This window comes from Gymnoscopelus microlampas, assembly GCF_963454915.1.
Source record: "Gymnoscopelus microlampas genome assembly, chromosome: 19".
Taxonomy (NCBI): Eukaryota; Metazoa; Chordata; class Actinopteri; order Myctophiformes; family Myctophidae; genus Gymnoscopelus; species Gymnoscopelus microlampas.
The window spans coordinates 16,699,943-16,715,796 of NC_139956.1; the positions used below are offsets into that span (position 1 = coordinate 16,699,943).

At 42.3% G+C, this 15,854-nt stretch overlaps 1 protein-coding gene across 1 annotated transcript in view; it reads left to right on the forward strand.

Moving 5' to 3' along the window:
- LOC311035383 (serine/threonine-protein kinase DCLK2-like) overlaps positions 1 to 15,711 on the forward strand; it is a gene marked incomplete at its 5' end in the record, with an annotated part of 25,427 nt that extends 9,716 nt beyond the window's left edge. Inside the window, 13 exons of the mRNA XM_084043551.1 lie at positions 1,046 to 1,172; positions 1,331 to 1,444; positions 1,680 to 1,762; positions 3,463 to 3,532; positions 5,098 to 5,203; positions 5,399 to 5,456; positions 5,923 to 6,042; positions 7,153 to 7,299; positions 8,486 to 8,619; positions 10,734 to 10,811; positions 10,955 to 11,051; positions 11,964 to 12,044; positions 13,224 to 15,711. Of these exons, the coding sequence (XP_083899677.1) occupies positions 1,046 to 1,172; positions 1,331 to 1,444; positions 1,680 to 1,762; positions 3,463 to 3,532; positions 5,098 to 5,203; positions 5,399 to 5,456; positions 5,923 to 6,042; positions 7,153 to 7,299; positions 8,486 to 8,619; positions 10,734 to 10,811; positions 10,955 to 11,051; positions 11,964 to 12,044; positions 13,224 to 13,622 (1,614 nt within the window). The 3' untranslated portion in view covers positions 13,623 to 15,711. The remainder of the gene's footprint in view (positions 1 to 1,045; positions 1,173 to 1,330; positions 1,445 to 1,679; positions 1,763 to 3,462; positions 3,533 to 5,097; positions 5,204 to 5,398; positions 5,457 to 5,922; positions 6,043 to 7,152; positions 7,300 to 8,485; positions 8,620 to 10,733; positions 10,812 to 10,954; positions 11,052 to 11,963; positions 12,045 to 13,223) is intronic.
- Between the last annotated feature and the right edge of the window lie 143 nt (positions 15,712 to 15,854).

A 15,854-nucleotide genomic window follows, 5' to 3' on the forward strand; every position in this document is an offset into this window, starting at 1 on the left:
CTCAGCTCAGTTCAGCTCAGCGTGTCTCTCTGGAGTAATGTGTGTTTTTCCATGGGCAGGCAGCACTAGTCTGTTGGTGTTGTTTGGGCTGCATTGTTGAGCACAGTGCCACTGAGTGGCTCTCTTTCAATGGGTCTGGTTGAGTGCAGAGAAGTTGATCAAACAAAAAGAGAGCGAGAGAGAGAGAGAGAGAGTATCGTACAGTGTTGGCAGAGCGTACCGAACCGAAAGCACCATACCAAACGGTTCAATATGAATAAGTGTATTGTTACACCCTTATTCATGTGTGTGTGTGTGTGTGTGTGTGTGTGTGTGTGTGTGTGTGTGTGTGTGTGTGTGTGTGTGTGTGTGTGTGTGTGTGTGTGTGTGTGTGTGTGTGTGTGTGTGTGTGTGTGTGTGTGTGTGTGTGTGTGTGTGTAGATACTGTCTGACATCAACGTTCTATGCTACAGACTCTCCTCTCTGTTCCCTGTCTCTCTCTATTTCTTTTAATCCCTCTTTTTACACCCTACCTCATCCCTCTTTTCTTTTTTTTCAAAGATGTATTTTTATGCCTTTATTATTCAAGTCCCTGAGGCCCGGACCACTGGCGTAGCGGTCCGGGCCTCATCCCTCTTTTCTTCTCCTCCATTTCTTTCATTCATGTATCATTCTTCTGTTCTCCCATCCTTCTCCCATCCTTCTCTTTCTCTCTGTCATTTTTCTCTCTCTCTCTCTCTCTCTCTCTCTCTCTCTCTCTCTCTCTCTCTCTCTCTGTCATTATTTCTCTCTCAGTAAATCTGGGCCAGTTTGATGAATGACTTGCATTTTATCCTCAAGACATTCATTTCAGTGTGATGTGTGTGTGTGATGTGTGCGTCTGGCTGCGGTGTTGTCAGCAAACTGGACCACAATATTCTGATATTGTAACACAGTGTAACACACGCTGTAATGTAAAACAACACATGTATGTTATAAGAATTTTATAATCAATAATTAAACCTCCTCAGGTTACAGTGGTTCTTTACAGTGTGTTAACATGTGTGTATGTGTGGTCATCTCCTAGGTAACCTGTCTGCAGGATTTCTTCGGTGATGATGACGTGTTCATGGCGTGTGGACCCGAGAAGTTCCGTTATGCTCAGGATGACTTTAACCTCACACACAGCAGCAAGACACCCGCCTTTGTTAACGGTATGTCACACCTGTGATTGGTGACTGAATTTAATGGCACTTCTAAGCACTGTGTGGGCTTTAAGAGTCTTTCTCTTCTCTCTCTCTCTCTCTGTCTGTCTCTGTCTTCTCTCCCTGACTGTCTCTCTCTCTCTCGTTCTCTCTCTCTCTCTCTCCAGAGGTGAAGTCCAAAGTGTCTCGCCCGTCAGCTCTCCAAAAGACTTCAACTCCCAGGATTCCTAGCACCAAGACTCCACCCAAAACGCCACCCAGAACCAAGTCACCTGGACCAGGTATGGCCAGTCAGAATCCAGCATCTAAAGCGGTAGTAGCTAACCAAGACAAACAACACGAAGACACACTTAGACTTGTTCTTTGACCTTTATTATTTGTCTCTGTAGGACAGAATTGATGACTGAACACATTAATGTATATAAACAGGAAGTGAAACATTCATTGTATGAACAGGAAGTGAAAGTAAATGGAAGAAAACTGTAATATAGCATGGCTCCTCCCCCTGTATTTTAGCCAATGAGGGATCCCAGGCGACACAGAGGTCATCGCGGTCAAGCCCCTCCCCCACCAGTCCTGGAAGCAGACGCAGCCTCAAGGTGAGACAGACGGTTTCACAGGATGAGACAGACAGGTTAACAAGATGAGACAGACAGGTTAACCCATTAAGACCTGGAACGTATCTTCATTTGAGCTAAAAAGCATTATTTTACACTTTGGCTATTCAAAAATAGCAGATATTCTTTGCTTCATGGGGGTCCCTGGAATAAAACATTTTGAGATGGGGTTCGGCGGCCAAATACATATAATTTTGGGGGTCCTTGACATGAAAAGGTTTGAGGACCACTGATATAGAAACATACGTTTTTCAGAATACTGTTGAGATTTAGGAGACATGTAGAATCGGCTTCAGGTCTTAAAGGGTCAACAAGATGAGACAGACAGGTTAACAAGATGAGACAGACAGGTTAACAAGGGTGTGACCAGCCTGGTCTGGTCACACACTGTGGGATCATGGCGTTCCACTCCTCAACAATGAGGACTAGTCAGCCAGTCAGACTAGTATTAAAATTCTATTGTCTTTTTTATGTCCAATGTATTTGTATTTAAGTTCATGAAGTTAACATAAGTATTTTAAATGCATTTGAAATTAAATAAAAAATGCACTTTTCAGGATTCCAATTAGAAAATACAAAAATCAGGATTCCAATTCAAGAGCCAATTTAAGCTTGTAGATCTGCTATTTTTGCTACTTTTATGTGACATAGAATGGCGAAGTATGGCATTCATTTACGAAAAAAGTTAAAATACGGAGATAAGTGGTGTCTGCCCAACAGTATATGCAATGAGGCCCTCTGGAGTGAGTGTGGAAACATAGTGGCCCTCTCCATCATCACAGTTGCATCACTCCTGCTCTAGTACGAACAGCACACCCAAGCTGATCCCACAAGTGTTCAATTGGGTTGAGGTCGGGACTGTTGGCATGCAGGCCGTTCCATTCTCTCTGTTCCCAAAGTCTGGAGGTAGTCTCTGATCAAACCCGCTCTGTGTTCTTCCTTGTTACTGATAGACTTCAATCATCCAATCCACCAAAGGACACCAAAACAAGAGACGATAGCAACAGCAGAATAAGCTGTTTGGGGGCAAATTCTGGCAAATGTTTCATGGGCCACAGTCTATATTCTCAGCTGTGCTGCTCATCCCACATGTTCCTTATAAATGGGGCACCAGGTAAAAGGGAAATAAACAGGCTTTACGCTTTGTTTTATGATTATGTATATGTGTCTGTGAAACTGTGGAACATTTTGAAATGCTCACTCAGAAACATTGTGGAATAGAGAGGAACAACACTGTACATTTGTTTTATTAGAAACTCTCTCTCTCTCTCTCTCTCTCTCTCTCTCTCTCCCTCTCTCTCTCTCTCTCTCTCTCTCTCTCTCTCTCTCTTTCCTCTCACATTAAATTAAGTATGATATACAGTACTGCTGCAACCAACTGAGAGTGATGTCAGTGAATTCACTGAGATAATATACATTAATATGTAGAGACTTCTCTGTCTGTCTGTCTGTCTGTCTGTCTGTCTGTCTGTCTGTCTGTCTGTCTGTCTGTCTGTCTGTCTGTCTGTCTGTCTGTCTGTCTCTGTGTGTGTGTGTGTGTGTGTGTGTGTGTGTGTGTGTGTGTGTGTGTGTGTGTGTGTGTGTGTGTGTGTCTCTCTCTCTCTCTCTCTCTCTCTCTCTCTCTCTCTCTCTCTCTCTCTCTCTCTCTCTCTCTCTCTGTCTCTCTGTCTCTCTCTCTCCAGATCTCAGCTCATCATGGCTCCTCTGATTTGAATGGATCTCTAAATCACACTGAAGACACCGTCCCTGAAGGTACACACACACACGCACAGTCGCACACACACACACACACACACACGCACGCACGCACGCACACACACGTATGCGCACACGTATGCACACACACACACACACACACGTGTACCTTGCACATCTGCTTCAGTCACGCTACTTTTTGTGCCAGAGGTGTATATGTAAGTGTGTGTGTGTGTGTGTGTGTGTGTGTGTGTGTGTGTGTGTGTGTGTGTGTGTGTGTGTGTGTGTGTGTGTGTGTGTGTGTGTGTCTAAATTCAAACTGATCTGACATCAGAGTGCAATGTCAGCCTCATTAGGAGGTGAAATGAGAGGTCAACTTATTCACTGACACCGAGGCTGTGCAAAACAATCCGTATGGCCGAGTATCAATACTGTATTGATTATACGGACCCTCGTATTGAAATGTCGTTCAACTATTATCGTTCCCATAGCCTGCAGGGACGGTTCCCTCATGCCTTTCCACAGTCAGAGCACTGAGGTCCAACATGACAAATCACAGCACTGGGAACACACGTAGCATCTAAAATAACACAATGCATTAAGGGTGAATTTCACTTACCTTTAGTTGCACGGTCCTACCGAAAATAGCTGATCTACAGTACAGACTCACAACGCGTCGCAGTGCAAGGCGTCGTGAGCTTGAAGATCTGCTGTTTTCAGCTCGCGTCAGTGTCGGTGCTGAAAGTGGTGTAGAATAATGATACCAGGGATTGGTCTGTGATGTCACAGGTACGTGTTATCGAGTGGAAGAGCTTCAGACCTGCGTGGCCCTGAACCGGTGTTAATTTTTACAGCAAAGTTTGATTTAATTATAGTCATAGCCTTTTGAATATTAGTCATATATTAGTCATCTGAAAGGTTTTAGTCTAGAGTTAGTCGACTAAATGTACAGTTGATTTTGTCGACAAAAATGTATTTTGTAACGTAATGGCTGATTTTACACTTGGTTGTATGCTGAAAATAGCCGATCTACAAGCTCACAATGTGTCGCAGCACGACTGCTATTTTCAGAACACCCGAGCGCAACCAAAAATAAAATTACTTGACTTTTAGTTCTACTGGATCTCTTCTCCACTAGTCCCTCCCTAACATTTTAGTCTAGTTTTTATTTGTTGACGAAATTGTCAATATATTTAGTCTTAGTTTTAGTCATAGCTTAGTTTAGGCGAACATTCAGCAAAAATAGCAGATGTACAAGCTCACAACATCTTGCAACATGAGAGCTTTTAGATCTGATACATTTGCTGTTTGATGTACAATGACACGTACGGTTTAAGTGGTTAAAACAATATTTGTGTTGAGCAACATTCATGGAAATGATTGTTCGCCACATCGCTGTACCATCCTTGATACAGTATTCATAGCATCATTGTCCCATCCTTGGTACTGTATCTGTATTCTACACTGTGAACCATACAATGCCTGTCATACAACTGTTTATAACACTGTACTGTGTGTGTGTGTGTGTGTGTGTGTGTGTGTGTGTGTGTGTGTGTGTGTGTGTGTGTGTGTGTGTGTGTGTGTGTGTGTGTGTGTGTGTGTGTGTGTGTGTGTCTCTCCAGTAAATGGTAACAGGTGTGTGTCGTCCTCAATGATCAATGACAAGTACAAGGTTGGCAAGGTCATCGGAGATGGAAACTTTGCTGTGGTCAAGGACTGTGTAGAGAGGTAGATTTACCACACACACACACACACACACACACACACACACACACACACACACACACACACACACACACACACACACACACACACACACACACACACACACACACACACACACATATGCCTTGCACATATGCTTCAGTCACGCTATTTAACACACCTGAAGGTTTCATGTGTGTTAAATGTTTTGATTGACAGGTCGACAGGTCAGGAGTACGCTCTGAAGATCATAGACAAAGCTCGCTGCTGTGGAAAGGTACACAACTACGGCTACTACTATCTCTACTACTATCTGCTCACAATATTACTGTCACACAGTGAATTTGGAAAACCAGGGAGTTGGCAAATTCCCTGCAGTTCCCTAGTTGTAGGGTTGTAGTTTCAGATTCAGGAATTTCCAAATACTTTAAACTGTGAAATGCACTGTAACATTACTACCACTGTTACTACTACTACTACTACTGCTGCAGCTACTGCTACTAATACTGCTACCCTACTACTAACAATATGATGACTATATCTATCACTGTTGGGGTACACACTGTCCTCTGGCCTGTTGCAGAGTTTTAAGCCTTCAATTAATTGTAATCTATATGTGTGTGTGTGTGTGTGTGTGTGTGTGTGTGTGTGTGTGTGTGTGTGTGTGTGTGTGTGTGTGTGTGTGTGTGTGTGTGTGCGTGTGCGTGTGCGCGCGGGCGTGCGTGCGTGTGTGCGTGTAACAGGAGCATCTAATAGAGAACGAGGTAGCAGTGTTGCGGCGGGTCAGGCATCCCAGCATCATTCAGCTCATCGAGGTGGATGACACGCCCACTCAGCTGTTCCTGGTCATGGAGCTGGTCAAGGTACCATCATGTCTAGTTTAAACTCTTTTTTTCCTGTTCAAGGTACCATCATGTCTAGTTTAAACTCACTCGTCTGTTCAAGGTACCATCATGTCTGTAAAGTTCTTCAATAAATCCCACAATGGTTAAGTGATATTTCAACTCTGTAGACAGCTTTATTAAACTTTCTCCACACACTCGTATATCACACTGACAACATAGCTGCATCCGGGCTCTCTTCTGTGGTGCCTCTCGCCTACCACCTCTGTGTACCAAACATGTTTCTAAGCGCCCCCTGCTGGATAAAACAGGGTCAAATCAGTGAAGCATAAGGAATATGACATGCAAGCTATGAACATTGCATTGTTTAAAGTCACTCATCTGGTCAAGGTACCATCATGTCTAGTCTAGTTCAGTACCGGTAGTTCTTAAACTTTTTTAATTTCAAGGACTCACATAACCCTGAGAGTTACAAATGGAAAACCAAACAGCTTTTGGTTCCATTTGTACACTCTCCATTTGACCCTTACAGTCTCGTAAGGGTCCATTTGGAGTAGCTTATAATTGTACATTTTGTAGTATTTAACAAAAAGCAGTTGTTAAGAACATAAAAAAGAAAAAAATCCAAACAAACAATAATTAAGTTTAGGTACAAGGTTATACAGTAAATGGTTGTTTTTAGACTCTAAATAGGTTAGAGATGGTTAAGTTCATGTATGTTTAACAGAACGTTTTCATTCATCAGTGTGGATGCTCACATCATTCTCATAACAGTTCAGAATCATTATTTACGTGATCGGCCCTTAAGACTGAAGAAATGTTTCCAATTGATTTTCTGTAATCCAGTAACGAGAATAATAATTGACCCGGTTTAAAGTCTATTGGAAGCCAGAGACATTTATTGGTGGTACTAGATCAGAATGAACATACTGTATTGATTGATTTTAAAACGTTCAAATACAGTATGTCAATTATATTGGAAAAGTGGTATTTGAAAGCTAATTTGAACGTGATGGAGGATACATGGAAAATGTAGAAATACACTACATGAATATATAATATACTTTGAAATAACACTTTTACAGAAGTAATTTTATTTGACAAAGTCTCTCTCTTTCTCTCTCTCTCTAGGGTGGAGATTTGTTCGATGCCATCACCACGTCCACTAAGTACACAGAGCGAGATGCCAGTGCCATGGTGTACAACCTGGCAGGAGCCGTCAAGTACCTGCATCGCATGAAGATAGTACACAGAGACATCAAGCCAGAGAATCTACTGGTACAAACTACTAGCACTACTAATACTACTACACACAAACACATAATAATGTATTTACTGTATAGTCACACATACATACAGTCTAGAGCAGTGGTTCTCAAGGTGTGGGGGCGTGGGGAGGGGGCTCCTAGAGGGGGTTCCAAATGGTCCCTTACAGGTCTGTAACTCTGAGAGTCTACAGGTCCTTTTGGTTCCATTCATACACTGTCAGAGTTATGAGGGAACCTTGAAACGAAAAAAGTTTGAAAGCCATAGTTCCAGAGATGTGCCAATTGGCTTTGACATCCTCAGAATCTGCGTGCATACATAAATTATGCACCCATTTATTTATTTCTCAGATGTACAGATTTGCACCCGCATGGACATAACTTATTCATAATTTTGTTCAGTGTATGGCTACAGTACTGCGAGAAGCCCAAATTAAATGGAATCATCAGTTTTTGCTGCATTACTGCTTTCCCGACCACAGTCGTGAAACTCACCCCACTCTTCATTTGCGAGCGCATTGGACGCACCTGACAAACATACTCAAATCTCACTGAGACATGCTCGTTTGGGGATGAAAGAGGAGGCAATGACGATAAAGCAGATACATTTTATCCACAACCTGGAAGTACCTTTTAATGATCATCTGTGGGAAAAGCTCTATGGAGCTTGGGATTTATCAGGATGACAGCTGCTTTCTACTTCAAACAAATTCACTGTATGAACCTGTGTCTCAGCCGAACGGATGAGTAGAAGAGCACAGAACATTAATTAACATTAGATCATGTTCGATCCTGTTGGCAGGGTTGTAGAGTTAAATAATCAATGAAGTTACTCTGCTGTGCCTCCTGGGCATTACACACTGCCTTAATGAGCCTCTCCTGCTGTAGATGGACATGACAGCGGAGAAGCAAAGCTGGTGGACTTATGGTCTTCACAGAATGACAATAAGAGACACAATAAGAGACAGTTATTTATTACCAGAATCTGCCCGCTTCACAGAGAACTGCAGGGTCACCAGACATAACAGATCATAGCAGTCTGTGCATCTCTAATGCTTACATACTGTAGTCAAAACTAAGAACTTCCTCATAGCGAGTAGACACTCTCTCTGTCTCTCAGACATCGGCAGCAGTGTTTTTTGTGCGTTGTGTTGTAGGTGTGTGTTTTACTACAGCTGTGTGTTGTATTGTGTTAACAGGTGTGCGAGTATCCAGACGGTACCAAGTCATTGAAGCTGGGAGACTTCGGTCTGGCCACCGTGGTTGATGGTCCTCTCTACACCGTCTGTGGAACACCTACTTATGTAGCACCTGAGATCATAGCAGAGACTGGGTGAGTTTGTCTGTGTGTGTGTCTCTTTGTGTGTCTGTGTGTGTGTGTGTGTGTGTGTGTGTGTGTGTGTGTGTGTGTGTGTGTGTGTGTGTGTGTGTGTGTGTGTGTGTGTGTGTGTGTGTGTGTGTGTGTGTGTGTGTGTGTGTGTGTGTGTGTGTGTGTGCGTGCGTGGAGAGTGAGAGAGAGACAGAGGAGAGGGCAAATTATAGAAAGACAGGATGATAGACAAGGGGAGAGACAGAAATTGGATAGACTGATATAGATGGACGCATTTCGGCGTTTCGAGCCTTCATGGTGTGTACCAATGAAATAAGTGGAAATGTGAGTACTTTGTCCTCCATTGATTTGAAATTTGGGCTGTGCTACCTTTTGGGGATTTTTTTTCAATTCCTGTTTTTGATACTGTACTGTATGTATACTGGATTTTGGGTCTAGCACTCCACTGAGAAAACACATTGTTTGATGGGCAACCTCTTTTTCTTACATAGATAGACCTTTATTAGACAGACAGACCTTTATTCATCCCTCGAGGGAAATTCAGTCACCAGAGGTAGCACAGCAGTCAGAGTTACAGGTATAGTGTAAGAAGAGTACTGTGAGAGAGTGGTTCTCAAACATTTTAATTTCAAGTTCCCCCATAACTCTCAGAGCGTACAAATCTACCCATTCGTACGCTCTCAGAATTACAGACCCATAAGGGTCCATTTGGAACCCCCTGAAGGAACTGTGAGGCCCAGTTTGAGAACCACTACTGTAAGATACAGCAAGGGTAGCGATACAAAGGGAACTACGCAGTCAGGGTAAGAAATAACATCACAATATCTACTTATAGTAATGTTTAATACTTATCAATAGAAGATAGAAAGTGTTTAAACAAAGTGAGCCAACAGTTTGTGTTGAGTTACATTGCCCTCTACTGACAGCATTGGTATACTGCTGCTGTTGTATTTAGTTTGTGTATTATTATTATTGTTTGTCTTTTATAACTATTAGTAATGCTGCTACAATGTCTGAGGAGACAAAAAAAATACCTACTTTTACTCGTATGTACCTACCTGTATACAAGATGTAACAATAAAGAACATCTTGATCCTTGAATGCGCAATGACACTTTGGTAGAGGTTTGGGTTGTGTAGGTACCTTGCCATGATATAACTTGCTGACGGTACTCTCTGGTGGCAAGCTAGAAGACTTATCTAGGTGCTCTGTTAGGGCGGTTTTGAATGAGGGAATCTCAAAGTTTGATGGCTGGTGGTAGGGCGTTCCACATTTTGGTCGCAGAATAGTACAATGCTATCAATCAGTATGTTTGTGCCGAATTTAGGGGGTACGAGATCAGTGGAGCTCCTTCAGGTGTTGCGCCGGTGGGCGTCTGTCACTCTAGTGAAGTTACTTCACGGCAAGGCAACTACTGTACACAGCCCGAATCTCTACCAAAGTGTCATTGTGCTTCAAATGCTCAATCTTTACGTTATTATATTACAATAACTAACCAATAATTTGGAACAGCAGGCAATGACTCTGTACTGGTACCAGTTATCTACTGAGACACACAATATCACTCAGTATTTGTTCCGTTTTACAATTATTCTATTGGTACCAGTACAGTACAGTACACAGTATGTTGTGTGTCTCAGTATAGACCAATTATTTGTTTAACAATATTGAGACAGGTGATTGTTTCATGCAATCAATCCCAACATATTGTTTCGGGGTGCGCTGGTTTCAGTTCATTCAACCTCCTCTTGTGTGTTGGCTAGTGAGGCGCGTCCTAGCTAGACATGACAGAATGGTTAATTTGGTGCGCATACTAGTTCTTATCAGTGTGACGTCGTCTGTTAAGGGGTCTATTGTACTGTCTGGTACAAGTAAAATCAGCATTGTGAAAGTGAAGCAGTACACACATGATGGAAGACAGGGGTGGGAGAATGCTAATGTTAAGGATATTAATCATAATACTGTGTGTGTGTGTGTGTGTGTGTGTGTGTGTGTGTGTGTGTGTGTGTGTGTGTGTGTGTGTGTGTGTGTGTGTGTGTGTGTGTGTGTGTGTGTGTGTGTGTGTGTGTGTGTGTGTGTGTGTGTGTGTGTGTGTGTGTGTGTGTGTGTGTGTACAGGTATGGTTTGAAGGTAGACATCTGGGCTGCAGGAATCATCACCTACATCCTGCTGTGTGGGTTCCCTCCATTCAGAAGGTCAGACATCACTCAATACTATGTTCTACACAGCTCTACAATGTTCTAAAATCATTTTAGAATGTTGTAGAATGCTCTAAAAGCTTCTAGAATGTTCTAGAAGTTTAAGTAACTTACTAACATGCATCCTCTAATGTCCTTAGTGAGAATAATGTCCAGGAGGAGTTGTTTGATCAGATCCTCAGAGGCAAGTTGGAGTTTCCTTCTCCAGACTGGGACACCGTCAGCCTGCCAGCCAAGGTACCAACATACCTGACCTTTTGACCCTTTAACCTGCCCCAGTACACAAACTGACCTTTGAACCTTAACCCTGCCACAGTACACCCCTGACCTCTGTCCCTGTGTTCTGATGGATCCAGTTGAGTTATTCGATTTAGTCACAAGTTCTAATACCTTTCATTGGTAAAATAGTTGTAAAACCCACAGAGACGTAAAAGGGTGACCAATAGCACTGATAAAAAATAAGAAAAATGTGGAGAATATTAGGTTTTCACCCGACAGACAGCGAAGACATAAGATGTATGGATTCGAACTTTATTGAGCTCTACTGAGACTTAGCTTCACAGGAATATGCTGGACTGAGCGACAGGTGGTGGGGTTCCTGTGGGTTTGTAATAACCTCTAACATCAGATACCTCTAAGACAGTGGTTTTCAACCAGTGGTCCTTGAGGGGGTTCCAGGTGGTCCCCAGCTAAATGATGGAGAGTTGGTAACCAAATGGACCCTTATAGGTCTTTAACTCTTGAGAGCGTAAAATGAAACTTTTACGCTCAAGAGTTACATTATTGTTAAACATCTGTATTACTTAATTAAAGAATTGTTATTTAGATCAACGTCTTGCCTGTTATCTCTCCTATGGTACCACATCAATACAGCATGGAATATTCAAAGTTTTGGGTCTGAGAGTCTAAATCTCATCAAATGGTGGTTAGTGGCTCAAATGCCGAATAAATAATGGACCTTGATATGAAAAGGGTTGAAAACCACTGACTCTTAAGAGAAGTATCTGATGTCAGTCATGCAGCCATCTCTCCGACACACAGACCAACTTTAAGCATTACGTCACACCTAATAGAGCAACTATTCTACTATTGGACTGTAAGCCTGACCTCTGACCTACCATTACAACTAACCTCTGTTCCGTTCCTCAGATGCTGATTGGTCAGATGCTGCAGGTGAACGTAGATGCTCGTTTCACTGCTGAGGAGGTCCTGTTACATGAATGGGTGACGGTGAGAATGCACGCACATTAAAGTATTTCCATTTCTTGATACTTTGTACTTTTACTCCACTACTTCTCAGAGGCAAATATTGTACTCTTTACCCCACTACAGTTATTTGACAAATTTAGTTACTAGTTACTGTGCTTACAGATTTTGATCATTAATATTGAATCACATCATCATTAATGATCAATAAAGTCCAATAACATTATATAATATGATTCTGAAATAGGACATTCTGCATAATGAGTACTTCTTCCACCACTGCTTAAATAGTATGTATTTCAAAGGCCTTTTCACAATGCCAAGAACATAAAGAACAGTCACGCGTGCCTTGTGAAGAATGTTCTTGTCGGGTTAACTTGAGGAGAACATTTTCTGACGTTCATGAGACCAGAGAACACATTAATAGTTAGAGACAGACTGTACTTGAGGCCATGTTATCACACACTGCAGCTCAATGTTCTAATGAGCTGTGTGTGTTTCAGTCACAACAGCAGGAGTTCATATCTCCCAAAGCAAATTTTCAAATAGGCTCTGTGTTGATAAATCGAGTATTTTCACAACTACTCAGCTAAAAAAAAAAGAAGAAGAAATCATAAAATTACATTCTGTGGAACAATAATAGTATTTAAAAAATGTGTTGTGAGTGTTCTCCTCCACCGTTGCCACTGGTTGGTGTGAAATGCATGATGGGATACTTGGCTGTCCCGGATCCACACACCTCTGATGCATCCCGGTTAAAGTGGGAAGATTCACAAGATCACATCCTGGCAGTTGGGCTGAACTTGGATGGATGAGAACTTGTGAATTGGGACCGTACTTGGACTGTGTGTGATGATGACATTTCACAAGTTCATGAGAACACAAGTACAGACATGTAGTTATTGATAAATGCCCAAAGTGTATGGAAGCATGTTGTTCTTGGTGAACACATATTCAAGGTGATGATCGTTATTGTTACATCTTGTGTACAGGTACATAACTGTAATAAAAACAGATTGGCTCCTCTGACATTGCAGCAGCATAACAGTAGCAGTACACAAATGTTTCCAGTAGATGGCAATGTCACTCCACACATAAACTGTTAGCTCGTTGAGAGAAGACACTTTCTATACAAAGATAATCAGTGAAGAACTTGAAGGTTCTGTGCGTGAACATAACAAACGTTACTTTGTGTTGGTCCAGGATGAGAGCCCAGCGGAAAGCACCACTGTGACCAGTACAGATGACGAGCAGCCACCTGAACACCAGTCTCCCGGATTGACCACAGATGATGAACACCACTATCCAGTACTGGTCACAGATGATGAACCTGAACGCCACTCTCCAGTTCTGGTTACAGACGATGAACAGCCACCTGAACACCAGTCTCCAGCACTGGCTAAAGCTGAGGAACAACCTGAACACCACTCTCCAGTACTATTCACAGACGAGGAACATCCTGAACACCACTCTCCAGTACTATTCACAGACGAGGAACATCTTGAACACCACTCTCCCGGACTGGTCACTGAAGACGAACAGCCACCTGACTACCAGTCTCCAGTGCTGCAAACCAAACCACTGCCCTCGCCACTGGTCTAACCCTGAACTCTGACCCCCCCAATACATACCCTGACCTTGACCTTTGCCCTTGGTCTAAGACAGTGGTTCTCAGACTTTTTAATTTCAATGACCCCTAGAACTCCCTTCTGTTCCATTCGTACACTCTCACAGTTACAGTGACCTGTGAGGGTCCCCGGACCCCACTTTGAGAACCACTGGTCTAAGGTTATCTAACCATTTCTTGGATGCCAGATCTAACCCTAACCCTGATCAATACCCAAAACGACTGGTTCCATTTCTCCGCAGGGGGTTCAAAAAGTTCCTGCATTGCTGGTCAAGGGCACGTTCCATGTATTCTACTGGACCCTGTACAAGTCCGCTTGGATATGTTCCATTTGTCCTTCTAGGCCTTTCTATGACCTGTCCACCTTGTTTTATGGGACAGGTCCCATTTATTCCACTAAAAAAGAACCCTTGCATCTGGTTTAAAAGACATTCACTGGACACTTTGCAAGTTTCATTAGATGTGTTCTACTTCTACTACTCCTCCTCTTTAAAACACTTTCGAAAAGGACATGTCCCATTTTACCTTCTCGGCTCTTATGAAGTCCTCTTGACACTGAAGTGTGGATAATTGTTTCCTCGGACCGTGGGAACGACCAGCTTCCACTGGTCTAAGGACACATACCATTTCATCGCAAATTCCCTACCCCTTACCTTCTAGGATATGTTACATTTATCCTGGTACACATTCCATTTCTCCTCCAAGTCCCTAAACTTGACCTTCATGGTAGCATCACACTGGACAGCAGGACACATCCTATTTCTGGAGACCATTTCCCATTTCCGTGCCTATTCAAGCTAGGGACAAATTCCACTAAACGTCCTGAATCCTACCCTTAACTCCTACATCCTCTGCCTACCACGTTTAAAAAGCATACGTTCAATTTAAAAGCATTTGTTCCTTGACTATCTTATGTCACATAACGTTACACCGAGGACCCATTCTATTTAGTGTCCTCTTACCTTCAACAGCAAGTTGAAGTCCTCACTGAAGGACACAGTCAGTTCCTGGAATGTTCCAAATCCTACCCTGTACCCTCAAATTTCTTTCCTTCCTTCCTAAGGGTGCATCTCTCAATAGAAATGAACTGAAGGACGCGTTGCATTCCAAACTCCTAGTTCTTTGCTTCTAGGGCGAATTCCAAACCACGTCCCAGGACCTTGCCCTCAAGTTTCTCCCTGGACTGAGTGGATGGACATGTTCCAAACCAAACTGCTATGTCCTTGCCTCTCCCCCTATCTGCAGGTGAAGGGGGACACTCACATTGTAAATATTGTACATATTATGTCTGTCTGTCTGTGTGTCTGTCTGTGTGTTGTTGGGTGTCTGTGGTGAACTAGAGGAAACAGTAGTAAAAAACAAAAACAATCAATGAAAAGAATGTCACAGAACAGATATGGCCCTTCAGTGACCTGCACAAGACTACACTGTCACATCCTGCGCGCTAAAGCCACAATAATGCATAAGATGTAAATTATATCCCACCACCCGGGATTTGAACCCGGGTCTCCTATGCAAGTGCTTACATTTCTACTGCTGAGCTAAGACAGAAAGCCTGTTTGAGCAAGGTGAGATATTACACTTTGAGCATAGTTCTTTTTTTTTACACTGACATCAGCATCTGTTTACACTAGAATTTAGCAGCAACACTGATATTCCTGTAATTGGTTTCTTTCTAGTATTAAATTCACAATCAATAGTGATTTAAAAAGAAAAGGATTTAAATGTGATTTTTATTCATTACAGATTAAACACAAATTAAACAAAAAATACATTTTTCAACAGCCTTGCTGCAAAAACACAAGTTTAACTGTGTTAATTGAATTGTTTCTGCTAGGTTAAAGCCACTAAACAACAAACATCTCCTCTACTGTACATCAGCGAACTTGGCTGTAAATAAAGTTAGAGTAAAACAAAAACAGAACAGTTGTATATTGGTTGGTTTTAGGCAGGACACTGAAGTTCAAAACAAACAATATTGTTATAACAATATATAACTTCCTTATATGGCCATGTCTGTGATTTGTGACATCATGAGGACAACCATCAATCACATCACTTAATTCATACCTCCATCATCTAGTCTGTTGTTATTACTGGTTCTTATTATTATATTCATTTTGATAATTATTCTTTCTACAGGCGGGACAGGTGTGCGTGTGTGTATGTGTGTGTGTGTGTCTGGGGGGGGGGGGGGGTTGATGGTT